The sequence below is a fragment of the Pagrus major genome, chromosome 5 (assembly GCF_040436345.1).
Source record: "Pagrus major chromosome 5, Pma_NU_1.0".
NCBI lineage: Eukaryota > Metazoa > Chordata > Actinopteri > Spariformes > Sparidae > Pagrus > Pagrus major.
The window spans coordinates 18,263,683-18,290,328 of record NC_133219.1 but is presented as its reverse complement, the minus strand read 5'-3'; the positions used below and the strand labels follow the sequence as shown (position 1 = coordinate 18,290,328).

The following is a 26,646-nucleotide window of genomic DNA, read 5'->3' as shown; positions in this document are numbered from 1 at the left end:
AGTTAAATGACCTGAATACTTCCAGATTTCAGATTTAATTTTTTTTTTTTATTGCTCTTAAGCACTTATAAGTACTTACCACTTCTGAGTAGTGAGTGTTTTTCACACTCAGACAAAACATGATTCATCCCCCAGGCAATTATCGCCACATAAAGTACAAAATCTTTTATTCCTTTCCAGACGTTCTTCCTGATATTTTAGGAATTCTGTTATTAGAAACTGTGAGATTTCATATAGTCTGGGCGTACTGCCTATTCTCACAAAGTAGATACTTAAACTTAAACTTAAACTCCTCTTTCAATTCACAGCATATTTAGTATACAGCAGGCCTATTCAACTTCTTTTGCAGAAGGGCCAGATCTGAAAAAAGTGAAGTGCTGAGGGCCCGGACTTTTACATTCCCTGTATCTGCCCTTTAAAGCTTGTAATTTAAATGTGTTAAAACAATGCACTTTCTTGGTTTTCACAATCGAAAAAGAAAAAAAGTACAGAAAAACAAAAAACAAAGCACCTTTTTAATCATAGACGTAGGCTGTCAGCTACATTTTCGTCTATATATCCCTCTGCTTTAAAAGCCTGGGTTAAAACCTTTTTAAGAAAAAAGTATTTTTTTGCTTAGCAACAGACATAACTAATGAATGGGCTAATTAGACTACTAACAAAATGATTAAATGATTAAAGTATATATCCACCCCACAGCCTCATCACATCAGTGTGTGTGTAGTCCTGCAGTACCCGCTTCTGACCGCACGAGGGAGACACGGCCATCTTGAAAAACGTCGACGTCGACGTCACCGCTGACAGCTACCCCACCAGATCCTCCACCGCCACGCGCTGCTGCCGCTGCTGTACGATTTGTTTGAATGGGTGGACAACGTAGGAAAATACCCCCCCTCACCTTCTGTGAATGACTGGACTCGCCGCAGACAACCCGCCGCCCACATCTGACATTTTCTTTGCCCGACCGTGATACCTCCTGTATGTCAGAGGATCCGAAGGGACGCTGTTGAGAGGAGTTGACGTCAAAGCCCCCAACAGCATCACCGGGTAAGCTAACTGTCAAGGCTAATAAGAAGCTGGCTAATACACCCGACTATACATTAGCTAGCCACTGAAACCGGCTCACAATTAACCCTGAAGACTTTAATTTACGCGTTAAGGATTTCACGTACCGGGTGAGCTTACAAGTACGGCAGAGTAGTTGAATCAAGGGGCTGCTAGAGAAGCTAACCTAATTTAGCTAGATCAAGTTGGACTAAATGCTGTGAGTCGTTGACTTGTTCATTCATCTCAGAATCAAGGAGATGGGTGTAAAGAGCTTGAATGTAAACGTAGATATAGGAAATGGTGCGATCGTCCAGTCGTAGCATAGAATGACTAGATGACTTTTTTACTTTTGGTTTCTTTCAGCATCCTTCTGTGTTTAGTGGTCATGGAAGAACCATTGAAATTCATTCAGTGGTGTGTAAACTCATCAATGCTCTAATGGAAATAGACAACTTAATGAAAAGTAGGTGCTGCACATGCAAAAGTGCTCACATTTCAAGACGTTAAGGGTGTTAAATCAGTTCTGAGTTAATCTTTAAAAGGTTGTTTTTTTAATGCAGTAACTCTTCTAAATACTAAATAATATAGGCATGTCAGCATGTTATTTATGGGTCGACCGATATGGCTTTTTCAGGGCCAATGAAAAGGACACTGGGAAAGAAATGATATGTGGGACTGATATTCATTTGCAGTAAAAATGAAAATCTTAATAAGTATTGTTGTTCTTAAGTACAATATACCCAAGTATTGTTCTTAAGTACAATATACTCAAGTACTTTACTTGAGTATTTCCTTTTTCTGCTACTTTATACTTTGTCTCCACTGCATTTATTTGATACAGTTAGTTACTAGTTACTTTGCAGATTCAGTTTATTCAGTGTTTATAAGCTATTAATTGTGACATGTTATCAACCAGATACTGTTGTAGACAGGACTTTGTTTGAGAGGATGCTGCATTAGCACATTTTTAAATTAGATTATTTTGTCAGCATAATCGCAAAAAGCTGAATATCTTATGTTTTCCCTCAAAGATAGTATTGTGCTATGTAACTGGAACTGCAGCTGTTAAATAAATGTAGCCTGTACGACCGGCATGTATTCTTGAAATTTCTCTTAAAAATAGAAAAATATTGACGATGACCCCTAAAAGTTGTCCACAGGTGCAGGACTTGCTGTATGTGCTCTGTGGCTTTCTACCTCGCAATCTCTGACCTCTAAGCTTGCCTCTGGGTTAATGTGACGGTTTGAGCCTGACCAGGTCATCTCCAAACCCTTTAATTTTAAGGTGAATGGTCCTTTGTTGGATGAGTGGAGCACACATACAATGTGTTCAGTGGACCAACATCCTGCCCACAGCCTTCACTCTCTCATCTAATGACAGTCTTGGTTGATGATATCAGCCTGAAGATGGAGCGAAACAGTAATTACGGGCATGGGCAAAGGTTGATGAGCTGATGTACACCTTAACCTGCCCTTCGCTCCAACAGTATATAAAGTGACCGAGGATGACACAGAACAAACCAGAGTCTGCTTTGAGGAACAACCTGCTTTGAATTAAGAAGGAACTGGCGAGGGGCAGTGGCTGTCTTTGTGTCGCCATTCATTCACAAAAGGTACTGTGTGTTTTATGCTTTAGGATTAGCAGAGTTGAGGTTTTTTTAAACTGAGAGCAACGCCAAGGTGAATTGTTTCTTAGCTTATGATTGATTTCACTGATTTGTGAATAAATCAAAATGTCAATAATATTTTACTGTGCTGAGTATTTACATAAATTAAATTACTATGTGGTATGCTATTTGATGCAATTCGTGTCCCCGAAGGACTTCTTGTTTATTTGTTAGTGTTACTGTACAGTATCTGCCTTGCACCAGTCCTTTTCTTTTCTTGCAGCAAAAAGGGATTATTAAGTAGCCAGAACATACAGCAGTTTCTAGAATCGATGGACTGCAGTACAATAACTGCTTTTGAATACAAGCAAAACTGTTGGAGATGTACACACAGTCCACTTAAAAATCTTGGATCAAAACAATATTACTACAGTATGTGATGTGACAATACAGCTGTGTGTACCTCTGCATCCAGTTGTAGTTGCCACTTAATTATACGGAAGATTGACTATTTAATTTCAGGAGAGTGGAGTACACAAGTAATTGTGAAAATATGTAACCATAGTTGAAAGTAGGAAGTATGCCCTTGCATTGTTGCGAAAATTTGGGTGGGACAAATGCAAACATAAAGTTTCCATCAGCACTTTTATCAGTCATGATATTAATCAACCTTGGTTGAGTTTGTTGTTCCTCTTGAAGAAGTATGGTTTGCTGATAACCAACACTGATTAAAGCAACACTTTTCCATTCGAATAGTTTGCTCGGTTATATGAATCCTGGCAAAACAGTAAGGGAACGCTCATGTGCCATTCTGCGTTCAGACGTCGCTCTTTCCGAGTGCAGTTGGTAGATAAGGTGTTTGAATTGGCTGCGTCTCCTCTTGTTAGACCAGCCGGAGATTTCATTACTTCTTAGTCAGCTGGTGAAATTGATGATGACAAGGGAAACTTCTCACCAAGCTGTGTTTACACATGGCCCTAGGAGCTGATACGACTGTTTAATGTGGTTGGCTGATGAAGTCTGATCACCATATGTGCTCATTTACTCACTCCCAGTTCTTAGATTGTCAAGTTGCAAAGGTAATGAAAATTATTTAAAAGTACTATTGCAATATTTTACCTATAAATTGCTGTATCGCAATACACAATATATATCTTGATATTTAGAAATCTTCTCAAAAGCACTTTATAAATGCTAAGACTGGGTGACAAAATGAAAGATCACAATGTTGTAGAGATGAATATTTGTACATTCACGAAATGACAGCACTCATTACATTACGATATCCAACATCTAAGAGGATATATAGTCTCATATCGAGATATTTGTTTGTATTTAGCACTTTATCCGTTTTCTTTATTTATTACATGTTTGCATGTAGCTTGACTGTTAGCCGCTTGTTTGTGCCAATTTGTTTTTGGTTTCTAATCTGACAAGAAAACTCCATGAGAGGGAAGTGAAATACCAGGCAGGACAAACTGGTGACTTTCTTAGAAGAGAGAAAGATTTTAAAGGATGAGCAGACTAGAATCAGCTGCATGCCTTTGGGATTTGAGTCCAGCAGACTGTGACTAAACATTTTGCCATCCTGCTCTTTCCTCCTTTCTCCTCTGCTGCTGGATGTCTCGTAAAACTCGTATTTAACATCAAGGCAGAGGCATTCAGAGTCCCGTTGAAGGACTAAAGTCTCTGCTGCAGACTTCCTGTCTGTTCCCACACCACCCTTTATCTCCACAGCTCCAAATAGGCCTTGGACTCTAAATGCACACGTACCACAAGAACAGATGTGGTGATTCTGTGAGTGTGCAGTGACATTGGTCCGACCCGACATGCTGACATTTTAAAGCAGCTTTTGTGTTGTTTAGATTGGACTGTAGCCACACTCAGACCAAGGCGAAGGCCTGCCAGCAAAGAAACCTTCTGCTCCTACAGTGTTTATTGTAACCTAGCTGTTTGGACCTGTATGCTCTCCGGAGCAAAAAGAGCACAAGTGTAAGGGCAGGAGCGCATGTGTATATTTAAGTTATTATCATAGGCAAACAAGGTGACAGCTATTCTGCGTCATTGGTTATCATGCTATATTTCAGATAGAACACAGCTGAAAGAGGAGTTTTGAGGATGGTATCATTATTTGAGAGTTTTAAGTTTCATTTTGAGCGAACGCATAAGAATGAAACTTTCACTTAACTTTTTTTGTCCTTTTGAAAAGACACGTACTGAGTACTAATATTTTACAATTGGAAACTTCAATCAAATTATAATTCATATTGGCATAAACACCAATTATACAATATCAATAAACACTTGAGTTCATTGATAATAGTGAAATATATGAAAATTCAGCCACGAGGATGTCTTGGCATTATTGATGGGAATAACTGGGATATACAGTGTATATTTAAATACCTGTGTGTCACTGTATAACCCTTTCTTGGCCCACAAAGTTAGCTTAGTGGATTAACATATGGGAGATGTCCATTACTTAGTATTTTATTTGCACACCTAACTGACATATTCGTCTACCACTGACATATCAGTGGTAGACTTATTGTGGCGCATTCATGTAATGAATCATGTAATAACATTTATCAATTCATTCATTCAACCTTGAATTTAAATCTGGTTTAAAATCTAATTCAGTGATGTCAAGAGTACTCTGAAATCAGAGTAGATGCACGAACATGAAACAAACAGATCAAAGTTAAAAAACAGTTGCATTTAGGAGTATTTTAAAATCATGGTTTTAAATTGACCTACCGGTACAATTGTGTTAAGTTTTAATGTACGTATGTTTAAAAATGTTCAGTGTGTGCAGCACAAAAACTAAAAGCAGCTTTCCCAAATGTTGTGTTTGCACACGGGTCTTCTAGCATTAGCCAATCACTTGAACAGGTCATATAATGACTATGAGACCAGTTTAATAAGGAAGTTTTGTATAAATAGAAACTAGTGCATGTCTTACTGCTAGAGATGCCCATCCAACCCTCTCATACATGATGCAATGATGAGTAGAATAACTGTCACCAGTAACAACTCTTAGGGTGGAGTCATAAACTGAATCTAGGGAGATTATAATCAGATGGCGTATTGTTTATTGCTTCTTCCCACTGCTATTGTAATTGCTTTATTTTCCCAAAATGAAGAACACATTTCCTATAAAGCTGTCGTTTCCAAATGCAAATTGATTGCACTCCTAATGCGCCATTGTCTTAGTTATTAACATCCATTGTTTAAAAGTCATTAAAATGATGTAGTGCTTATTTGTTGACACTTAAATACCACATGTGTTCTGCACTTAACCCGTGTGCGTTGCCAGAAATAAGATTGCAACATAGTTGTTCCCAAATGTAAACACATTAAGAATGCTAATGTTCATCTAGGGCATGTCTGTTTTTGTCTTTCACCCATGTGCTGCTGCCCTTAGCCACTCCTAAACATTTCTTCACACAGCGTGCCTTTTCCCTCTCTCTTGATAAAAAATAAATGTGGAAGAGGAGAGAGGTATCAGTTTACCTCAGGCTGCTTACCTGCATAGTTCCTGCAACTGAGAAGAGCAGGCCTTATTAATACGGAAATACACTTTATTGCTTCCTCTTGTTATACCTTATGTAGTGCCAAATATCAGTAGTTTTTATCAAAGCATGCAAAGTGCTCTGAATATATTCCCCTGACAATTTGACTTTCCAGAGTCCCAACTTCACAAACCCTTGTCGTGTAGACTTGATTTATAAGTTGAAAAGAATTTAGTAAGTATAGTTGTATCAGATAGTTGTTGCATAGTTGTATCTTGAACTGTGGCAGTTCAGCCAATTTATGACTTTTTAACATTTGAATGATGGCACAGGCGGACATGGAGAAGTTGCAGTCAATGTGCTACAGAGGCACTATGTCAGACTTTATGTACCTTTTTGTACATTGTTTCATTTCACCTGTCAAATCCTGCGAATCAAAAGTCCAAAAAATAGAGAGCTATGTCCATCACATTTTCCTTGCGCCCAGACAGATTCCTGGTTTGTTCCAACAAACAGTTAAAAGCCCAAAGATGTTTAATTTTCAATCATATAAGACAAAGTCAGAAATATTAGAATCAGCGAAAATCAGAATTGTTGGCAGTCTACTTTCTGTCACTCAGCTAATCCTTTCAGAACTATTTCCCACTCCTGGTTTCAACCAGAGTTTCACTTACAATAGCAGCCAGCAATAAGGAGGGCAAGGTTCAGAGCTCCTACAGCTTTTACAAGCATTGTGTAAGAGAGAAGTGCTGGTGAGAGAAATGAAAAATTGGAGCTAAAGAGACTTATGAAAGAGTGTCTGATTTTCCGCACCTTGTTTCCTCCTCTTTTCCCCCACCACTTCAGAATGAGGCCTCATTAGAGAAATTCATGGAGGAAGACTTGGGAGAGAGGGTGCAGCTCATCAGGAAGGGGGTGACTTATAGAAGAGGAGAGTCTTCTCTTTGCCTCTTCAGCTCAGCGACCAAGGGAGAGAGACATGAAGTGAAAAAGTTGGTGACGGAACGCAAATTAGAAGTAGGAGAAAGCAGACAGACTGACCTTTTTGGAAAAGTTGTATTTTATCTGGGGGAAGTCGACCAAGCATGGTTGCACTTTTTGACAAATGTTCTGCTTTACATTCATAGAGGCTCACATTTCTACAGCTGCCCAGCAGGGATACAGATATACACTGTAGTGTGTAGTGCTTTTGCTCAAGGGCATCTCAGCAGTGTATATATAAAGAGAGGGGAGATTGTCTCTTTATTTTGTCTCTCTTGGCCTGTGGCGTTTTAAGTTTTCTGGTCGTCTGTTAGTGAAAGAAACTCAATTGGCTGGCAGTGTGCTGAGTTACTCCACAGTGGCTGGATTGGATGTATTTCCCTCGCCGATTCTAACAGGGCTGAAGGACTGAATCATATTCATATAGCAGAATAGCAATCAACAAGGAATGCTCATTGCAGCTTCAAAAAAGGAATGATGTGGGTTTGGCTCGGTGCTGGCCTTTGTGGCACAGAGTGTTTGTTTGGAATTTGAAGAAGGCAAGTTGATGTGTAGAGCGAATAGCAAAAAAAATTGAAGCTGGTTTCTTTTCTTCTTCACTGCCTCTTTTCTACCTTTCCATCTTTTCCTGTTTCTTTCTTCCTCACCGGTGAGTCGTAACCTTCATTTTATCTCTCTCCTCCACAGCCTGCTGCATTCCCGAGCAGCCCGCTGCTCTCTTCAGGCGTTTCTGCCTTCCCCCGACTCCATCTCTGTAACCTGTGGGCATCACTCAGCACGTTCGGAGCCTCAGGACGGACAGACTGACTCAGGCGCTTTCACGCACCAGCTATCATTAGAGGCTCTGTGGGAAAAGGTGAGGGTTTCTTTGCAAAAAATGAATGGGTCTGTGTATTCAGCCCAACTGTGCATGTGGACCTGTAGGGTGCATGGAAATGAATCAGTGGTCTGTGTGTTGGAGCAGGGGGACGGGACATTACAGTTTGCCCTGTTTGTGCGTGTGTGTAAGAAAGTTTGAATCAGGGATGGAAAAAGTAGATACACTCTGAAATTATGTAGTCAAAATGCTTATATACTTTTTTGTCCACACACATCATGGGTTGAGTTAAAAGGGATACTTCCACAAGGAAAAATATCATCAAATCGCACCATTGGCTGAAAACAGGCAGCACATTATGCTATAAGCTGATACTAATGCTGAGACTTAAAGAGTAGTTTTTGATTAATCAGTGCATGTTTGGGTTGTGAGTGTTACTTTATTCATTTGCTGGTTTGTTACACTGGTGACACTGTCATTGATATGTGTGTGTGTGAGGTGTATGTGGTGGACATGTGCTATATTGTCTGTAATTGTATATAATTGGAGGCTGTGTTTATCCTACTGGTTTCCTGCTCCCTCCTGGTGCTTGGTGCTAACAGCAGGCCCTTTGGTTTCCTTGTGTGTTCAGTGCTTCATTTGCCATTAGGGTTTGGTTTCTTGCCTCCTAAACAATAAGGTATTCACATACCTAAAGCTGCGGCATGCAAAAGAAGTTCAGTCCCCACTAGGTTTCAATATCAGTCCTCTTTTTTTGCATTTTAATTTCAATTTTGAAATGTTTGGCTTTTTCAAGGTACTTGTATTTTTAATTTTGTACCACAGTTATGCGTACACTTAGTGCTTGTCACCCAAACACATTGTGTTGTGTCCTCAAGGCCTAATAAACATGTTACGTGCATTTCTTTCCTTGTAGAACATTTGCCTGCATTTGCCTGCGAGCAAACATGGATGTCTGTTCTGGTACATTGCTTCTTTTCCTGTCACCGCCTGTTGAGTGGAATCGCGTAAAAACATTGTCCGGAGTGTGTATTGTGTCACACGCATGGCGCATTCATTTAACTTATTCATTTAACAGCGCAATCATATGAATCTTATTTAGAGGAAATGGACAAATCCTATTTAAGTTGAGATTCTTGATTTTTGGATTTTGTAAATCACATACACAAGCAGATTTTATCTTGGTAAATTCCGCAAAATCTTACAATCAACATTAACTATTTTGAACATCTTTATATTTGTCACGTTGCTGAGTAGTTTCATACATAAATACAAACTTTTCTAAGTCCTAAGTCCTGAGGTCCAGCATGCAGGATTTAGTGGCATCTAGCATTGTGGTTTATAGATTGCAACCAACTAAAAACCCCTCACCTCACCCTCTCCTATGGTGGCTGTTAAAACATTAACAAACGGCCCTCTGTAAAATCAGTGTTTGGTTTGTCAGTTCTGGGCTACTGTAGAAACATGGCAGTGCAACGTGGCTCCATAGAGAAGGGCCTGCTCCCTCTGTAGATATAAATGGTTCATTGTAAAACAACAGTTATTAGTTTCAGGTGATTCTCCACTAATGAAAACAATTATGAATATTATATTCCATATCCGCCAATAGATCACCCTAAATAGTACACACTGGCCCTTTTAAGATCTTCGCCCTTTCTTTTCCATTTTGACATACTTTTGTTAAAAGTAGTAAGTTGTGATTTATCAGCCAGGCTGGTAAAATTAGGTATGTTGTACAGACGTATTGTGATTAATCACATTACAAACATAAAAATGACACCTTTCTCCTTTTTAAGTAGTCCATAGATAGCTTAAATTTGTTTCTTTTAAGATAAAGCATTTATTTGCACTTGATCTTGACCTGTCTTCCTTTTAATGTCACACATTTGGAGCACTGTTTGTGACAACAGATACATGTCTCTGCCTTTTGGAGTCAACAGTTAGTTATATGGCAGAGTACATAGTTTAAATAGCAGTGTTTTTGTCATAGTTTAAAAAGTTTGGTTCAAATATTTATTTTATTCTCGTTTTCCCCCACAGATTAACGTCCGCCAGCCAGTGAACAAGCCATGCTTATCGGCGACCCTCATGGCCGTGCCACTATGACCATCACCCTCCTCCAGTCCCAGCTGATGTTTGTTCTGGCCCTGGCTGTGCTTCTCTGCCCCTTGGGCCGAGTGATAGCACAGGGGGACAGTGAGACACAGTCCCCAGCCCAGGTGCTCCAGGACCTGCTGGCCCGCCATGGAGACAACAGCACTATCACGGTCCCCCAGCTTCGTGCCCTGTTGGCACTCCTTAGCAAGGGTCAGGGTGAAGGTGACGGCGACAGCAGCAAAGGGTCGGAGACGACTACAACTACACCTCCAAAATCCAACAGCTCCAAGGTGAGAACAAAAACATTTTCTTATCTTGTGTTAGCTCTTTGAGTTGATAGGTTTCTCAATTGTGGTTTGTATGACAGGTGGCAATTGCACATGTAGCAACCACATTTTGCTATGACCTTAGGTTATGTTTGTGCTACAAGTGTTATTAAGGATACAAAATAATATGTTACTGTAGACTTGATGCACAGCTACTGTATTGTGACATAAATGATGTAGAGGATTTGGGAAACTCTGAAAGGATGATATACTGTAGGTGATTGGCTTGTAACATCTGATGACTATTTATGTTCAATGTAAATCCATAAAGGAAGTATTTTGCAGTCACCACTGTGGAAAATAATGTACTTTACTTTAAGTCATTTACCTCATATCACAACATCCTTTGTTTGAGTCCAGTTGGGAACCTTTTATTGAATGCCATTCCCCATCCCTCATATCCTGTCAATCAAGTTGACGTCTTGTCTGAAATTTCAAGTTTTTCCTGACCAGCAGTCCAAACCCAGAAATTTTATACACTATTATAAGAGAGAAAAGCACCACATCATTACATTTGAAAACCAGCAATAACTTGAGCAAATCTGCGATGATAAATTGATTAGTCAGTTCAAAGAAAATTGGCCACCAACTATTTTGATAATGAATTTATCGTTTCAGTCATTTTTCAAGCAGAAATGTCAAACATTTGCTGGTTCCAGCCTCTCTAAATGAAAGGATTTGCTTTTTTTCTTTGTCTTTTATGATAGTAAATGAAGAGCCTTTGGGTTTTAAACAGTTTGTTGGACAAAAGAACGCATCACTTTTAGAAATTGGGATGAACATTTTAAGAAACTTGACATGATTTATTCATTAAGTGTAAAAATAATCAGCAAATTTATCAATAATGAAGATAATCCTTAGTTGCAGGCCTATACTTAAGTGGATCAAAGAGGACTTACAGTAAAAATGGGTGTTGCTACTGTTACACCTGGCTCCTTCAGGTGTTAACAAACAAGGGAGGTTCACCATTTGCACGTCATGGGTGTGTGTAATAACTTGTCAGTGAGCTGTTAAGTGAACTGTATGTGCTAACACACGTCGTACTAACAGTGGGTAAACCAACCATTACCAACCAAAGAAATCAAGCATGAGTGCCAAGTGGCTCCCTTTCTACCAGCAACACAATCATGTAGGAGTGGTGTTGTGGTCTCCCTGTAGTCTCACCTCAGCCCTTTTGAGGAGGTTCACATCGGTGGTAGCAATGCCTCTGGCAGAGCCTCAGACACTCCAAAGGGTAAATCCAGCTTTAGTCCTGTCTGGGAGAAGCAGGAGCCACCGGTGCCACATAGCTGAAATATTTAGCATATTTCCCATGCTTAGTGTTGTGGATGATTGACTCACCTGCTGATCTGCTTTCGAATAGATTTACCCTGACTAATGGTGACAAAGTTATCAACAACCACGTGAGAAATTAAACCAACAAGAGATTCTGGTTAGACGAACTTCAGATGTCAGACAGGCAACGCAGCATTTTGATATAGCAATAGAAACGGGCCTGTCTTGTACACGTGTGTGACTCAGAGGACAAAAGTAAAGCTGGAAGCCTTGGTAAATGACTGTCACTGCTCTCTCCAGTCATTGAAGTGCATGCCTCTCAGTAACGTGTTTAGTCACATGTCACCTGCATGGTGTTAAACACCTTTCAGAGGCACCTCTTCGTCACTGAACACGTTGCATTCAAATGTTCTCGGCTGCCACAATGGGAAGAGTGATTTGTTGTTTGTGCTGAGAAGAGTTTAGACGATCATTGAATGGAATACTGAATGTATTTCCTGCTGTTATGATGAACTCGAAAGTGATTCATGCACTTTAATTATGTTGTGAGTCACGACCAGAAGCCCACTTGTGTTTGATTCAGCTTCATTTTAGTATCCACTCAGATTAAAATTCCAAGTGACGTCTGTCACCCAGTATAGAAATGAAATATTTACCATAGATTCAGTTTCTTGACTTTTCAATGTGACTTTTGAAGTTTGATACCTCGGTTAGATTTCACAAGTTGACATTACTGCATGTCTCCTGTTAGGCTTTTATCGGCTGCCAGGCATCCCACTGTCTGCATTTGTCCTGTTCTACATTGTTAACTTTTTGATGCCCTATGATTATCATTTTGGTTTTAATCCCAAGCAATCTCATGGCAAACCTATTCATACATATATATTTCATATCTCTTTCAAATCGCGTCTAATTGTAGGGTCAGTAATTTTATTAGAAAGGATAAAGCCCTAATGGTAATGGCCTTGATCTTAATCACTGTATTTAGACACCTTTAGACCGTATATTTTTCGTAGAAGGTTTTGGGCAGTAAGTTACAAATCTTTGCAGTATTATTGAATGATTTGATTAAAAAAAAGCTTAATAAAGATTGGAGAGATTATGAACTAGATAGAAAGTAATTCTGTTTTTCTGTAAAATACTGGATGGTAAGGGAATAAAGATTGATAAAATAAAACGTAAATTTGTCAAAAATTACCAAAATTTAATAAATCCTAAGGTGACATGTTCACATGTCTTTCTTTTGTCCAACAAACAGTCCAAAACCAAAAGATATTCAACTTAAGATATTAAACAGAGAATAGCAGCAAACATCTGAGAAGCTGAAATGACAACTAATAATGTCCTTAACTTTTTTTTTCCTGTAACAAATCACTTCAATCAATGGTAACTTGGTCTAGTGTCTGTATTTAAAATGCAATGCAATCTCATATGCAGTGATATATGACAGAGTTTCTTCTGAAATGAATATGTGAGGCTGGTCCCCTTGTCTGAAAGAGCTGTTCATTTTGCGACAAATTCATTATTGTGGATTCAGTGGAGCATGTTTCACTGGTTTGTTCTAGCTTAAACAAGCTATTTGTCACATTGGCACAAAATCACTCTAAATCCAATTAAGTCTACATCTCTTTCCTATATCCACTTTTTTTAAAGCCACTGTGTGGCAGCCCTCCATGTTTTTGGTTAAAAAGGAGAGCATCCTGACCTGTCACTGAATATACATCCTAGCCAATTTAGTTGCTTAACGTGAAATTGTAACTTCATTGGCCAACTGACTGACAGGTATATTTTCATTTCCAGTGCTTGCCTGCAGACACGCTGGCTATTTACAGCATCAGTGAGCAGTCACGGCTGGATGGGCAGGGCTTACAGGAGCTGTGCCCAACCATGCTGCAGCAGTTGGACGCTGGCACCTGCAAGGCGCAAAATAAGGAGGAGCAGAGCGGTGACCCTTCCCCCAGGCCCTCGGATGCTGAAGGTGAGCACTTGTTACGGATCAATAATATAAACTGTTAGCTACCAGTCCATTTGTCGTAACACTGAATATTCTTCAAATTCCCCTTTAATGACCATCAGGTTTCACTCTATTTTAAAGTCAAAAACTGTCATGACTAGTAAAACACTTTATTGAGCCACACGGTTACATCGGATGTTTTAATACAATGAATTTGGCCACTGTAGTAGTTCAGTGTTTGGTTCCTTCCAACCTAATAATAGTGGTTATTTAGTTAGTTATAGAAGGTTGAACTACAATAACAAAAATATAGAACATCACCAGCCTTATCATTTACCTCTACCTATTTCGTATGTATTGTTTTGTGCATGTTGGTCAAACTTTGCAGTTGGCTGTTTTACTTTATCTGTCTATACGTATTTTACTGAGTGTGTACATCATCATCTCTGTCAATGACTAACTCCATTACAAGCTCATTCTTCTGCTCTGTTACTTTTTTTTACAACTGTGTTTCCAGTAAAAATATAACCGATGACAACCCAATGCAGTGAGACCTCGAATAACCACGTTTCTTCATCAGATCTGAGATCCCAATGTGTGTTTTGTTGCCTAGAGATAGTGATATCGTGATGTCCTCAAAGGAGATGAAAGCCAAAATAAGCATGCGCAGTTAGCCAAGGCTCAGATTGCATTTCTCAGTTTGGCTTAAAAACCCACAGATCCGTTAGACTTCTCACTTGCCACAGTCAGCATAACCAGATCTCATCCAGGTAAAGACAGTCAGACAGGGAAAGCATCAAAGCTACAAACTCCTCTCTTTTCCTTGGCTGCTGACCCACTGTAGCTCCATACAGGCTACAGACTGTACACACCCACGAGGACGTCCTTGAGAGCCCTGGAAGTCATTTTGGCTTCTGCATGCAATCTGAAGTACTCAGAAATGCGGAGTGCAGCGTAGGCTGATGATTAAAAAAAATTTTGAGTCCTTGCTGAATGAAGCTAAATTGGCATGGGAATGTGTGGCTGGTATAAAAAGCTAGCTAATGACAGACTTGGAGAATTTGGTCAACTTGTGTGATGTTCTGCCCTCAAGTCTGCAACAGAACTCACGCCCGATAGCAGCAACGCTTCAGGAATTTTCATAGTGCTTCCTTATTTTCAGCTAAAAGAGAAATGACAGCTTTCATTATCACATTGTGCTGTAGCCTTGCTGAGCCAGCTCACAAATTCCAGTTCATACCTTTAACCCAGTTTAACTTATCCTTGGCAAGTAGAGGAGAAATGGTTTAGTGGCCTCTAGCTCTATCTCTCCCTCTCCACTGACAAATTTGTTTTCCCTTATCATCCACTCATATGGCCTCCGCTCGCCTCACACTTGCCCCTGTAGGCAGCTTATTTTGGCTTGAGAGCTGTTTTTCTTTGCCTAGGCTGTGGAGATCTGCCAGCAGCAGGGAGGCAGATGCCATGGAAATTCATCTCTACTGCTGATTTCACTGACTGATATACGCTGATCTTTTTCTCATTGTCTAATTTTGATGCCATTTAGCTTTTTTCAGAGAGTGAATGTCTCTATTTGAATCAAATAAACATCATAAATATCAAAACACATCACTAGGCATATTGAAGTCACACTTATTCCTCTCCTAACCAGAACCTTTTTTTTTTCTTACCAGTTTTAAAATCATTCATGCTAATAGTAGTATTTTCTCAAGTCTGCTACTTGTACCCTTGATGCCTAGCCTAAAAGCTGACTTAAAGTGGTTACAGACACCTCCCTCCCCCCTAGTGTTTCCAAGTTGTATTATTGATGTTGATGTTGCTGTTGCAAAGACAACGATTGCTTTCCTTTCCTCAGATTAGTAAATGTCAACGACTCTGGACAAAATGTCAGTGCTTTCATTTGTTTAGTCAATAATGGAGACGTAGATCGAAATGGTCCCAGGCTGCCAGCCTGACTGGACCGCCAGACTGGACCGCCAGTTCAACCAAGAAATTATATTTCCTTTCTAAATTGCTTCATTTGAATTATGGTTGGAGGCTGGACAAGGTAAAACGATCCAGTATTTTACAGTAAAATAAAATTATTTTCTATCTAGTTAAGGGTCCAGGGTCCCAAAACCTAGTTTCAGAACCACTGAGTTGGGGTACTTGTCCACTCCCAAAGTGTGTCTTCACACAATGTTTTTTAATCAACAGAACTGAGTTACACTGTATAAATCAAATTATTATGATATCAACTACTAGTAGATTTGTTGCATTAAAATGCAGGGAAATGCAATTTTATTTACTTGCATTTCGATACAGCAGACAGATAAAATGTGAGCTCAATATTTGATTTCCAACATGATTTAAAGTAATTGCATTGCATACATTTGATAACATCATGATTGTATTTAAAAAGAAATTGTTTGATTGATGATGCAGAGCTTAAGCTGAATTTACAGCTGCATTACCACACATTATGCAGTGTGTTTTTAATGTTACACCTTCCTCTTCTATCCAATCCTCCCATCACTCGAACTGCCAGTGTGGGGCTTTTCTTTCCTGAGTGTGACAGTGATCAATGCCTTCTCCCTCACTGGAGTCTTCATCGTGCCTCTCATGAAGACTCGCTATATGAAGTACGTGCTGGTCTTTTTCGTCGCTCTTGCCATTGGCACGCTGTACTCCACTGCCATCCTGCAGCTCCTGCCAGAGGTTTGCCATCCATCCATACATTCTTCTGTCCACACCTTTTTATCTATACGTTTTTTTTCACATGAAATAAACCTTTTTTGCTTTTCAAAAACACAAACGCCAAATGCTCTTAAGTTCACTGGCTGTTTTGCAAAACTAGTGCACCTTTGGCCAAGCGCTCCTTTGTCAGTACTCTGGTTTCCTTTCCTTCCTGTCTTTGTTTTCTTGGGTTCTAATAAGCACTCTGGAAAGCTTGTTGTTTTTACTCTGCCCTCACTGCATCACCGGTCATCTGGGGGTGACTTTTTATATTTGTTTGCACTGTGTGTTTGTATCTGTGTCTGCACCTTCCCTTGCATTGAGATCTAGGCCAGCTATGAGGCTTTTCTTGGATAGATAGTTCAGCTCTCTCTTCAACACTGCAGCATGTAGAACCGCAAAACAGACTTGATATCAGTGTTTCACTCACTCTGTTTTTTGGCTTTGAGAATCATAAAATTCAGTTTGTGTAAGACAATACTGGAGAAATGGGAGCACGACATCCTTTAAGTGTCCCTCAAATTGAAATGTGACCCCTTGTTAGCAGTGCTTCTTCTGCTGCTGTCGGGCTATTTAAAGTTCATTTGCCCCCTTTTGTGTCTGCAGTGATAGCTTGTATGTACCCTGAGGCTAGGACAGTGGTAGAGATGCACCTGAGTGGACGAGGACAAAGTACGTGTGTGTGTCTGTGTGTGTGTCTGTGTGTGTGTGCACAAGGTTTCCTGTAATTTTACCTTAATTACCTCCTCTTCTCAATCAAAAGAAATGCATGGGGGTTTGAGGACTTCTTCAAAGGACAAAACAACTACTGTCTTCAAAATGCAAATGAACGGTGGTGTTACTTCTGTTGATCTGTTTTCAATGGACAAATGATCCTGCTGTCTCTGGGAAGACTTGCAAGTATCTTTGAAATCTCTTTTTTTTCCCTCAGGTTGATTTCATTCAATTCCTTCTGTCTTTCAGGGTTTTAACTGGTTGGTGTTCTCTAATTATTTTATGCCCTTACCCTGGTGATTAATCTGATAAAATTCGTCCTCAACTAACTACCTCCCTCTCTTTTTCTTCTCACCTTCCCCCTTCTTTCCTCTGCCTCCTCTCCAATGATCAGTGTGGGGTTATGGGATCCTGTGTGTGACACTGATCTCTCTGTGTTCGCTGGTCGGGGCCAGCGTGGTGCCCTTCATGAAGAAAACCTTTTACAAGCGACTGCTGCTCTACTTCATAGCCCTGGCCATTGGCACGCTCTACTCCAACGCCCTGTTTCAGCTCATCCCAGAGGTAGTGTTGATGCTGCTGTGACTCACTTAGCTGCAGCTCCTTCAGAGCCTCAGTGCAGGGTTGCTATATAGAGTCAGGAAAGAGCATCGAATATGAATTTTACGTAGAATATTCCATAGAATATTTGATTTAATTGTCACAATACCTCCATCACTGTAGTTCTCTTATTTCACTTAATGTAATGTAAATATTACAGTAAATAGGATGAGTTGTTGTTGAGTATGATATTATTCGGCAGTCGTCTTGCCCGGCCACCATCTTGGATTCACCAACGCACAAAATTAAAAAAGAGATGTTTAAATTTTGAAATGGGAACTGCAGTAATCCTTCTCTCTGGAAGAAGATTATATTTTGGACTGATGAAACGTACGTAACCTATAGACTAACCACTCTACTCTTTACATGTCAAATCAGATTATTTTTAAAAGAAGTATTTACAAAGCAAATGCACGAGAAATTAAAATTATTTCACATTTATTGTTAAAATTAGTAAAGTATCTTTGGTGAAATGAAATAAAATACTATCTAAAAGTGATGCAGTCTGATACAGCAGCCCTGCCATAACTCTTACCTTCATGAAGGTTATAGTATAATATAGTCAATATAATGCAATACAATTCAACAGCAGCACAAACTGTAGTTCCAAGAATGATCATGAAGTTGAATCAACGCCTCTCTAAAACAGTTTCAAAAAAACTGAATAACCTCTTGACGGGAGGATTTTTGCCTGCACTGTTATAATACACTGCAATAGTTTTAGCTCAGTGTAAATTTTCAAGATTATGAAAGATAATGATAATATGTAAAATAACTAAACAAAATACCTGACAAATCAAAGTAATAATAGTAATAATGCATCAATCTAAACACTGATAAACTCCATAAAGATGCTCAATACTATTCGCAGCATTGCATGTAATATTGATAACAACCAGATATTAAAGGGATAGTTTTAGAAACGCTGAAGCAAGATCTCAGTCAGTACACAAATAAACATCATCATATTGCCCAATAGTACCACTCATAGGATTTCTTGGACTAAATAATCAGTTGATTGAATTCCAGCTGTTGATCAATGCCACAATCCAAAGGGATGTCCTAAATCTAGCGCTTATATAGGAGTAAAGCATACTGTAATTCTGGAAGGACTGTCCATCTCCAACAATAGCTAAAACAGCAATGTTTCATTCATCAGCCACGATGAATACTTGAGTCCAAACCCACAGAATAGAGACAAGGGTCAAAATAGAAACACTGACTACATTTACATGCACATAAGAGATATGTGGCAGTAAGTGTCTCTGAAGTCTTTGTATACCCTTGCCTGTTTCAAAGTAAATATGGCTATAATCCAGTGTCAAAGTCAGAGTGGCATAACCCACAACCATGAGCAATTTTCCATTACGTTTTTAAATCCCGTCTAGACAGTGCACACACCCATCATGGCCCAATTTACAGCTGATGTGCCAAACTGAATGAAAAGTAATAAAAAATACATGTGTTTACCTCAGAGCTGAAGTGGTTTGATTTATGAGAAGTTTGTGTCTATTGAAAGGGGAGACAACTGCTTACATAATTCAACCTGTCTCTCTGATCAGAGGCTGCTGTGAAATATCTTTGCAATATCTTAAAAGCTCAAGGTCATGTAATTGTTCACATGTTCATATAACGGTGGACAAAAGTAGAGCCATCCAAAGACATGTAGCAATGTGAAGGTGATCACAGAGATAAAAGCAGCTGGCTCTGATGGCGACTATAAAAGGAAAAAGGTTATTTCACCGTTTGCCAGAAACGAAATTTCACTCTCGTCTTCAGACAGCTGACTACACAGCATAGACTCACTCAGAGTTCCACACAAGAGCCCTGCTAGATCATACTCGTTATATGTGATACTTGTTTCAAACAACACCTCATTTCAAAGATATGCACAGTGAGTGAGGTCAGGCAGTAATGATGTCACAACAGCTACTATGAATATTTATCACAAGCTAACATCATCTTCTCTCCCCTTCATGGTAGGCCTTTGGTTTTGACCCCATGGTGGATTTGTACGTGTCCAAGTCTGCGGTGGTGTTCGGAGGCTTTTACCTCTTCTTCTTCACTGAAAAGGTCCTCAGAGTGCTTCTCAAACAGAGACACAGTGTGAGTACAAAGCAAGAATGACCTGGAATTCCCTTTTTATATTGTTTTTTTTGTTATATAAGGGTGGTGGGAAATTGAGAAATGATTACTTTTTAAATCTAAGTTGTCAAAGCAGGAGGCAGCTTAAGACCAAAGAAGCCAAAAAATTGGTGATCAAACCCAAATTTATGTGCCCAAGTCCCAAAAACTCTTTAAAATGAGAAGGCGACATACTCGAAAGTCATGAAGAAAATCTGACAAATACTGATGGACTGAGACAGAAGAAATGAAGAGGAGTAGCACTGAATCAACAGCTATGAAGCATTCTCAACAAAGCAGTTTTTGAGCTGCTATTTATGGAGGGTTACAATTATCCGAGGTCAGCACACAAAGACACAACCTAGCATGACGAGCAAAAAACCAGGAGTCCAAAGCAAAAGAGAAAGTAGTTTGGTTTCTTGACTTTTGCATCATTCTCCTGTGATCATGAAGAAATATGATAAAATCGCATTCTAAACTCACTAGTTTGTCAGATCATGGAGAAGTTAAGTGAGAAGACTGTTTTTAATTGTTTCTTGAAAAAACTGTCAAAGCAGGAAGCAGAAAAAGATTTTGCTGAGAATATCTTTCAGATATCAGTATATGTCATGAATATCGTAAATATGCACAAGAATCACACATAAAGTCAAGACAAGTCGGTGTTTAAAACAGATTGGTGTTTATTGCAACAAACAGTTTTCCACTGTTGTGTATTACATCAGACAAAACTCCCCCTAGATGTAAAATAAAATCTTCAGTATCTCAACTTTTAATTGCATTTTGCTTGGAATTGTTGGGACAACAGAGTTTTATAAAACATTTTTTTAAATGATCAGTTAATAACAAAATGACTCTTCCCAATCAATAAATGATAATACTAAATTATCACTAAGCTTCATTATGCTCCTTTGTCTCATTATCAATTCATGATAATGCTACACAGTTAACCTGCTAAAAAATACAAGAGATTTTAAAAAGTCCTGACTCCTCCGTATACCCGGAGTATTGCATTCACGATTGTTATGTGATGTGGTTAGTTGACATATGTTGGTGTTGACTGTGAACGGTGCAGATGTGGCTTGGGTTTGGCTCTCGGCCACTTGGCAACTGCTCCTTCCCTGATTATTTGCTGAAGTACAGTAGTCATGTATGTGGCAGTTGTTTTCACAGTTTACCTCTGAAATACAGACCTATAGGTCAGTTTGGGAAACATACAGCCCTGTTCCAAATTGCAAAATTAAAATCAAATTCTAAAACCAAATGATGAGCTGCTGAAGTTCGTATGCTTCCTACTGCTGCTGATTTAATTCTCAGAAAGCATCAGGACATGTAGGGGGATGATTGTGGGACAGTTGCTCCACCGTGTGGTTGCTCCGCTTGGAGCCATATGGTCCAGCCAACCTAATTAACAACTAACACATCGACCTGCTGATCCAATTACAGAAGCACTTTGACCTAAATTGGTACCTGCGATGCTGCTGACAGGTTTTTCTTTTCACTGCAAGGAAATAGTCAAAAAAGCCCATTAAAAACTCCAAAGTCTGTCGGTGTGAACTCATTATTAAATTGTTTTGGAGGGCGGGGTGTAATTTTGTCCACTAGAATGTCAGTGTAGTGTCCTTGAGCAAACACTGAATTTGTTCTGATTCCAGGAGTGTTGTTTCCAACAGACCCTTAGCTGTCCTTGCAAACTTTAATGAAATGTCACAGAGAATCTCTTGAGTTTTTGTTGCAAGAAATAAGTCTTGGAGTAAATGCTGCCTGAGGGGCTCTGTTCAGGGCGATAAAATCCCTAAGGAGCGAAAGTTCAACCAGATATTTCACTTGGCCTGGGCTCTGTGGTTCTGATTGGTTACATTTACACTCATATTCTTAAATGTCAAGTTGAGCCATTAATTGACCAAACTTCAAGGTTATTTTGTTTGTCAAAATCTCTTCTTTATTGATCACGATATCTGTTTTCTCTTTGTTCTCTCAGAGCCACGGTCACAGCCATTACCCCGGTGTAGATCGTTACTCAACACCCGACGGGGATGTGGAGGAGGGGGAGAAGGAGAAGCTGCAGCAGAACGGAGAAGCCAGCAGTCTGGCTCTGGGCAAGGTGGACGCAGGGGAGGGTGAACTCATGCTCAGTCCTGCACAGACACCACAGGTGAGGGTGGAGGCTGAGGAAGGAGGAGAATACAGAAGAAGTTAAAAAGTGGTTCATCCATAGATTTTAAAAGTGTAACTGTAAGTTGGTGCAACTATTTTAATGTTTTTTTCAGACAGTTGTTTCCAACGGCCACAAAATGATGCATTTATGAATTTAAAAAATTTAAAAGTACTTACTTTAAAAAATAACTTTTTTGTTAAGAAGCTTACTTATAGTTCCACTTCAATCCACTTGTCCCTCACTCTGTTCCTCCCAGGACTCCCAGAGCCCAGACAGCGCGGGGCGGTCCGGCAGCAGTGGCGGGGGCTGCTATTGGCTGAAGGGGACATCCTACTCTGACATCGGCACGCTGGCCTGGATGATCACGTTGAGCGATGGCCTGCACAACTTCATCGACGGCTTGGCCATCGGCGCCTCCTTCACCGCCTCCGTCTTCCAGGGCATCAGCACCTCCGTGGCCATCCTGTGTGAGGAGTTCCCCCACGAGCTGGGTGAGTTGGGATGGGATTTTGAGCCACCAGATGTTTCCCTAATGTCATGTTGCCTGTTTGAACCTCTACCAGGCTGCAAGTCTCACCTGAAGTCAACCTTCTTAATCATTCAAGTTACTTTCATAGTGTGTTTTTAGTATGAGAAATTGGTCTTCTTCGATTTCTTCGACTCTACATCGTCTCTTTTTGTCGTTCTCCTTCTCTTTCTGTTACTAGGAGACTTTGTGATCCTGCTGAACGCTGGCATGAGCATACAGCAGGCACTGTTCTTTAATTTCCTGTCAGCTTGCTGCTGTTACCTGGGTATGGGCTTTGGCATCCTGGCGGGCAACAGCTTCTCCCCCAACTGGATCTTTGCCCTGGCAGGGGGAATGTTCCTCTACATCGCTTTGGCAGACATGGTCAGTGTTCGGCACAAAGAGAGGAGGTCAACGTACATCCATGTGTTGTAAGGGTGGATGTGTCCTTGTAAGGGACAGACTCCTTTTGAAGATGATATTACAAGAAGATCTTCAATTTAATCTAAAACAATTGTAGTTGTTAAAAAAGCCTGAAATTGATATAGATTAATCAGAAGTTACTATATTTATTATTAACATGTATTGGAAATCCATTTATTCACAAGATTAAAAGAACTGATTTACTAGAACAGGTGTTTTTATAACCCAATGCCTCATTGGAGTATGGCGAATGAAAGATGGTAATCATTTTGAGTGAGTGTATATACCACAGATTTAAGTTGTTGCAAAAGCTTGAATATTCACCTTAAAAATGCTTTTATGCTGCATTTGACTATGGAAAAGGTGTAAAAGCTGGGAATAATATTGAGTACAATCCAAAACATAAGATATATAAAAAAAATAATAATAATAATTGCAGCTAATACCAGTTAATAAAGACCTTACTCTCTGTTTTTTGTGTCTCAGTTTCCAGAGATGAATGAGGTGAGTCGTGAGGAAGAGGACGCAGGCGGCAGCAGCTTCCTCCTTACCTTTGCCATCCAGAATGCTGGCCTGCTGACGGGCTTCTCCATCATGCTCCTCCTCACCACCTACTCTGGACAGATACAGCTGGGCTAGCACCAGACTCCTCTGGACCGACACCCAGCTGTATGACCAGTGTGAAATGAAACTGAGATCTCAGTCAGCTGGTGTAAACTGACCCAAAAGGAGAACTATTTTTTTCTCTTTATCGTCCTCCCATCGTCAGTTTGTAGGACCCTGGAGTTTTGGGAGTTTTGCTGTTGTGCGGCAGGTACGCACAGTCCTCTGTCAAAAATATTTGAGTAGCGCAGTTCCCAGATGCAGTAGATCCCAGGCAGAAGGGGTGGCAGCCTTCTTTTTTAAGTTTTATTAAACTTTTTCTTACAGCTGCTCCCTCTAAGTCTAGAAATATCAACAGAAGCAGCGTTCAGTCTTCAGAGACGAGTTAAAGAAGTGTGACTCCCTGGCTGAACATGAACTGACGTGCAATACTCACCCAGTCGCTCAAACATTTCTCTATTCCCCAGACTACTGATCAGCCATTTTGACTCATTGCTCTTATTTTTTTCTCCTCTTGTCCTTCCCTCAGTGAATGTTATTGAGCCTCAACTGTTGAGATTTAGTGGATACAGAGTATTTATATCACTAATCCTCTATGCCTGCAACCCTCCCTCAGGAGGTCGGAGAAGCACAATCAGGTAGCAGCAGCTGTATTATCGACACCATTGAGAATATACCCCACTCCCTCTCTTCCCTTTTTTCATTCCATACCAAAAACAACTCGGACCTGAACTGGAACTTTAATCAAGTGTCGACATCAAACTGACTTCCAGCTGGACTTTGGTGTTTGTGTGTCGATGTTCTATTTTTTTATACGTGGAAAAAACATGAAAAATGATCAGACCAAATACGGGCCGACCATTGAGAACGGTGAAGGGCTACATGGTGGTGTTTGGAAAGGAAACAGTTTTTTTTCCTCAGCAAGGACTCGAGTCTGCATCCTTGACAGGCAGTTAGAATTTCCTCATTGATCCTGGGTCAGTTGTGTAACGTGCAGAATTTGATAATAGTGGCTTTATCCAGATTAGACGCATCAACACTCAACATGCACAGCTGCATTTCTCCACATAGTTTACCATCTGTGCCCTTCATTAATATTGCATTCAATAGTTGTTTTTTTTAATGTCTTGAAAACAAAGTGCAAATCTCTGGTCTTCACACATCCCATAGACTATTTTTCCCAGAATGAATTATTCTTTTACTGCACAGTAACGGTTTTAACAGCATACTGTAAGCTGAATCATATAAACATGCACACTTTGCCTACCGGTCTGTGACCTTATCCATATTAATCACACATAATTAAATAATATACTGTGTCTACTTAGGTTATAAAAAAAAAACCTTTGTCTGAGTTACATCATATGGTCAAAAGTATTTGGACAGGCTTGTTTCCATTCTTATTTTCATCGTTCGCGATGCTCCCTCTCAAATAGAGACATCTTTGAAAGACCAAGAGGATAACTGATCAACACTTACCGCTGTTCTTAAGCTCTCCTGAAAGACTCTTCTAACCAGCTACATAAAAAATATTGTCTGCTGCAAGATTTAATGAAGAAAATAAAAAGGTTATTAACCAGTTTCCCAAGTTGCAGCTGAACTGGGGCCCAGGTTCCAATGAAGAATAATCTTAAGAGCTGTGACAATTATTTGATGAATCCATAAGCAGATCGACATTAAATTTAACAACTGCTATTTTGGTAATGGATTAAATGTTTATGTAATGTTTTTGTAAGCAAAAAGTCACTGGTTCCAGCCTCTCAAATGACAAGATGTTTAACACTGACCTATAAGTGCAATGTTGGGTTTCCACATACTTTTGACCATGTAGAGTAATTCAAATGTGAGGGGAACCAGCGAAAAATGGTTTATGATCTGTAATGTTAATTATTTATCAGAGGGTTCAGGGGACCAGTTTGTCATACTGTAATTTGACTGGTTTCACTTGAACAAACTGTAGTATTGTTAAGGACAATTCAGTTCATACTGTAACACGATCCTATGTGCTACTGTGTACTCTACAAATCTGTGCGAGTTCAGTGGGTCTCTGTTGATCCATATTTACTGAGATCTTACAGTGGTATTCAGAGTGCAGCAGTGCACAGATTATTCTCCATAAAATATTTCAAATTCAACGCAGAATAATGATCCATTACCAGAAGCATACTTTTTTGTAATTCTATATTACTGTAGAATAGAGCTGTAGTTTATTATTTATTAGAGATAGAAACAGGAAGCCATTATCGTATGTCACATTTTATACTGTAGGTCTGCTATAAATAATGTGTTAATCCTGGATGGAGAGGGCAAGCCATTAAAACGGGTACCATAAGGTACAGTATTACTGCTGCTTGAAATGTAAGATGAAGATTATTTATTGTTGTTTGAGCCATAAATGTTTATTTCATGTTTACACCCAAGATAACATATTCCGTTGAGCTTTACACCACAAGCCATGAAAGCAGTCTCTTTGTTTGTTTGTCTGTTTGTTTGTTTATCTTTGCTTTAATATTTTATGTTATAAATGGGACACCTGCTGGAATACATAAACTCTTATTGCGTTGCACATTTGAACTGTATGCCAGAGCATATAGTCTGGTATTTATGGTCAGTTATGGTAATCTAAACGTGATGGTGTTAAGGTCAAACACAAACCAATAACTTCAGGAGCACACAAACAACAAGAAGCTTTATTTGTGTAAAAACTCTTCAAAAAAAGTCACACAACAAACCAACCAATGATCGACTTTCTGGAGATTTAAATAATTTATGGATGTGCTTTCAGACTTTTATTGCATCATTATGAAAAATATTGTACCAGATGTGGTTAATGAGAATCCTCATCCGCCTTCGCTCTGTATCATAGTTTTTTTTTTTCTCCTTTTTTTTTTTATAAACATCTTTTTCCAAGAAAGTCATGTGTTGGGTCCTTTTTTGAATGATATTGTCTTTGTTAATCATCTTACTCGTCACTTAAATGCAGATTAGATGTTTATTATATGCATTCGTTGAAATAAAGTGCTTTTACCACAGTGCTTGGTTAACGCCAAGCTTAAATATTCAGGGTTTTTTGTTCTTTGTAGTACTATAAGTATGACCCCACCATTTTACACATTGCCTCCAGTGATATCACTCAGTGGCTAAGTTGCATGATGGGTAATGTAGGTTTTTCAAAAGCAGTCCACTTG

At 39.5% G+C, this 26,646-nt stretch overlaps 1 protein-coding gene across 1 annotated transcript; it reads left to right on the top strand.

Annotated features, from left to right (window-relative positions):
• Positions 1-887: 887 nt before the first annotated feature.
• On the top strand, positions 888-26,363 carry slc39a14 (solute carrier family 39 member 14). The gene is made up of 10 exons (XM_073466590.1): positions 888-1,047; positions 7,835-8,003; positions 10,005-10,351; positions 13,463-13,640; positions 16,144-16,313; positions 19,629-19,751; positions 21,748-21,921; positions 22,181-22,415; positions 22,632-22,816; positions 23,342-26,363. The coding sequence occupies exons 3-10, from the start codon at positions 10,034-10,036 to the stop codon at positions 23,492-23,494; spliced, it is 1,536 nt and encodes a 511-aa protein (XP_073322691.1). The 5' UTR covers positions 888-1,047; positions 7,835-8,003; positions 10,005-10,033; the 3' UTR covers positions 23,495-26,363.
• Positions 26,364-26,646: the final 283 nt, after the last annotated feature.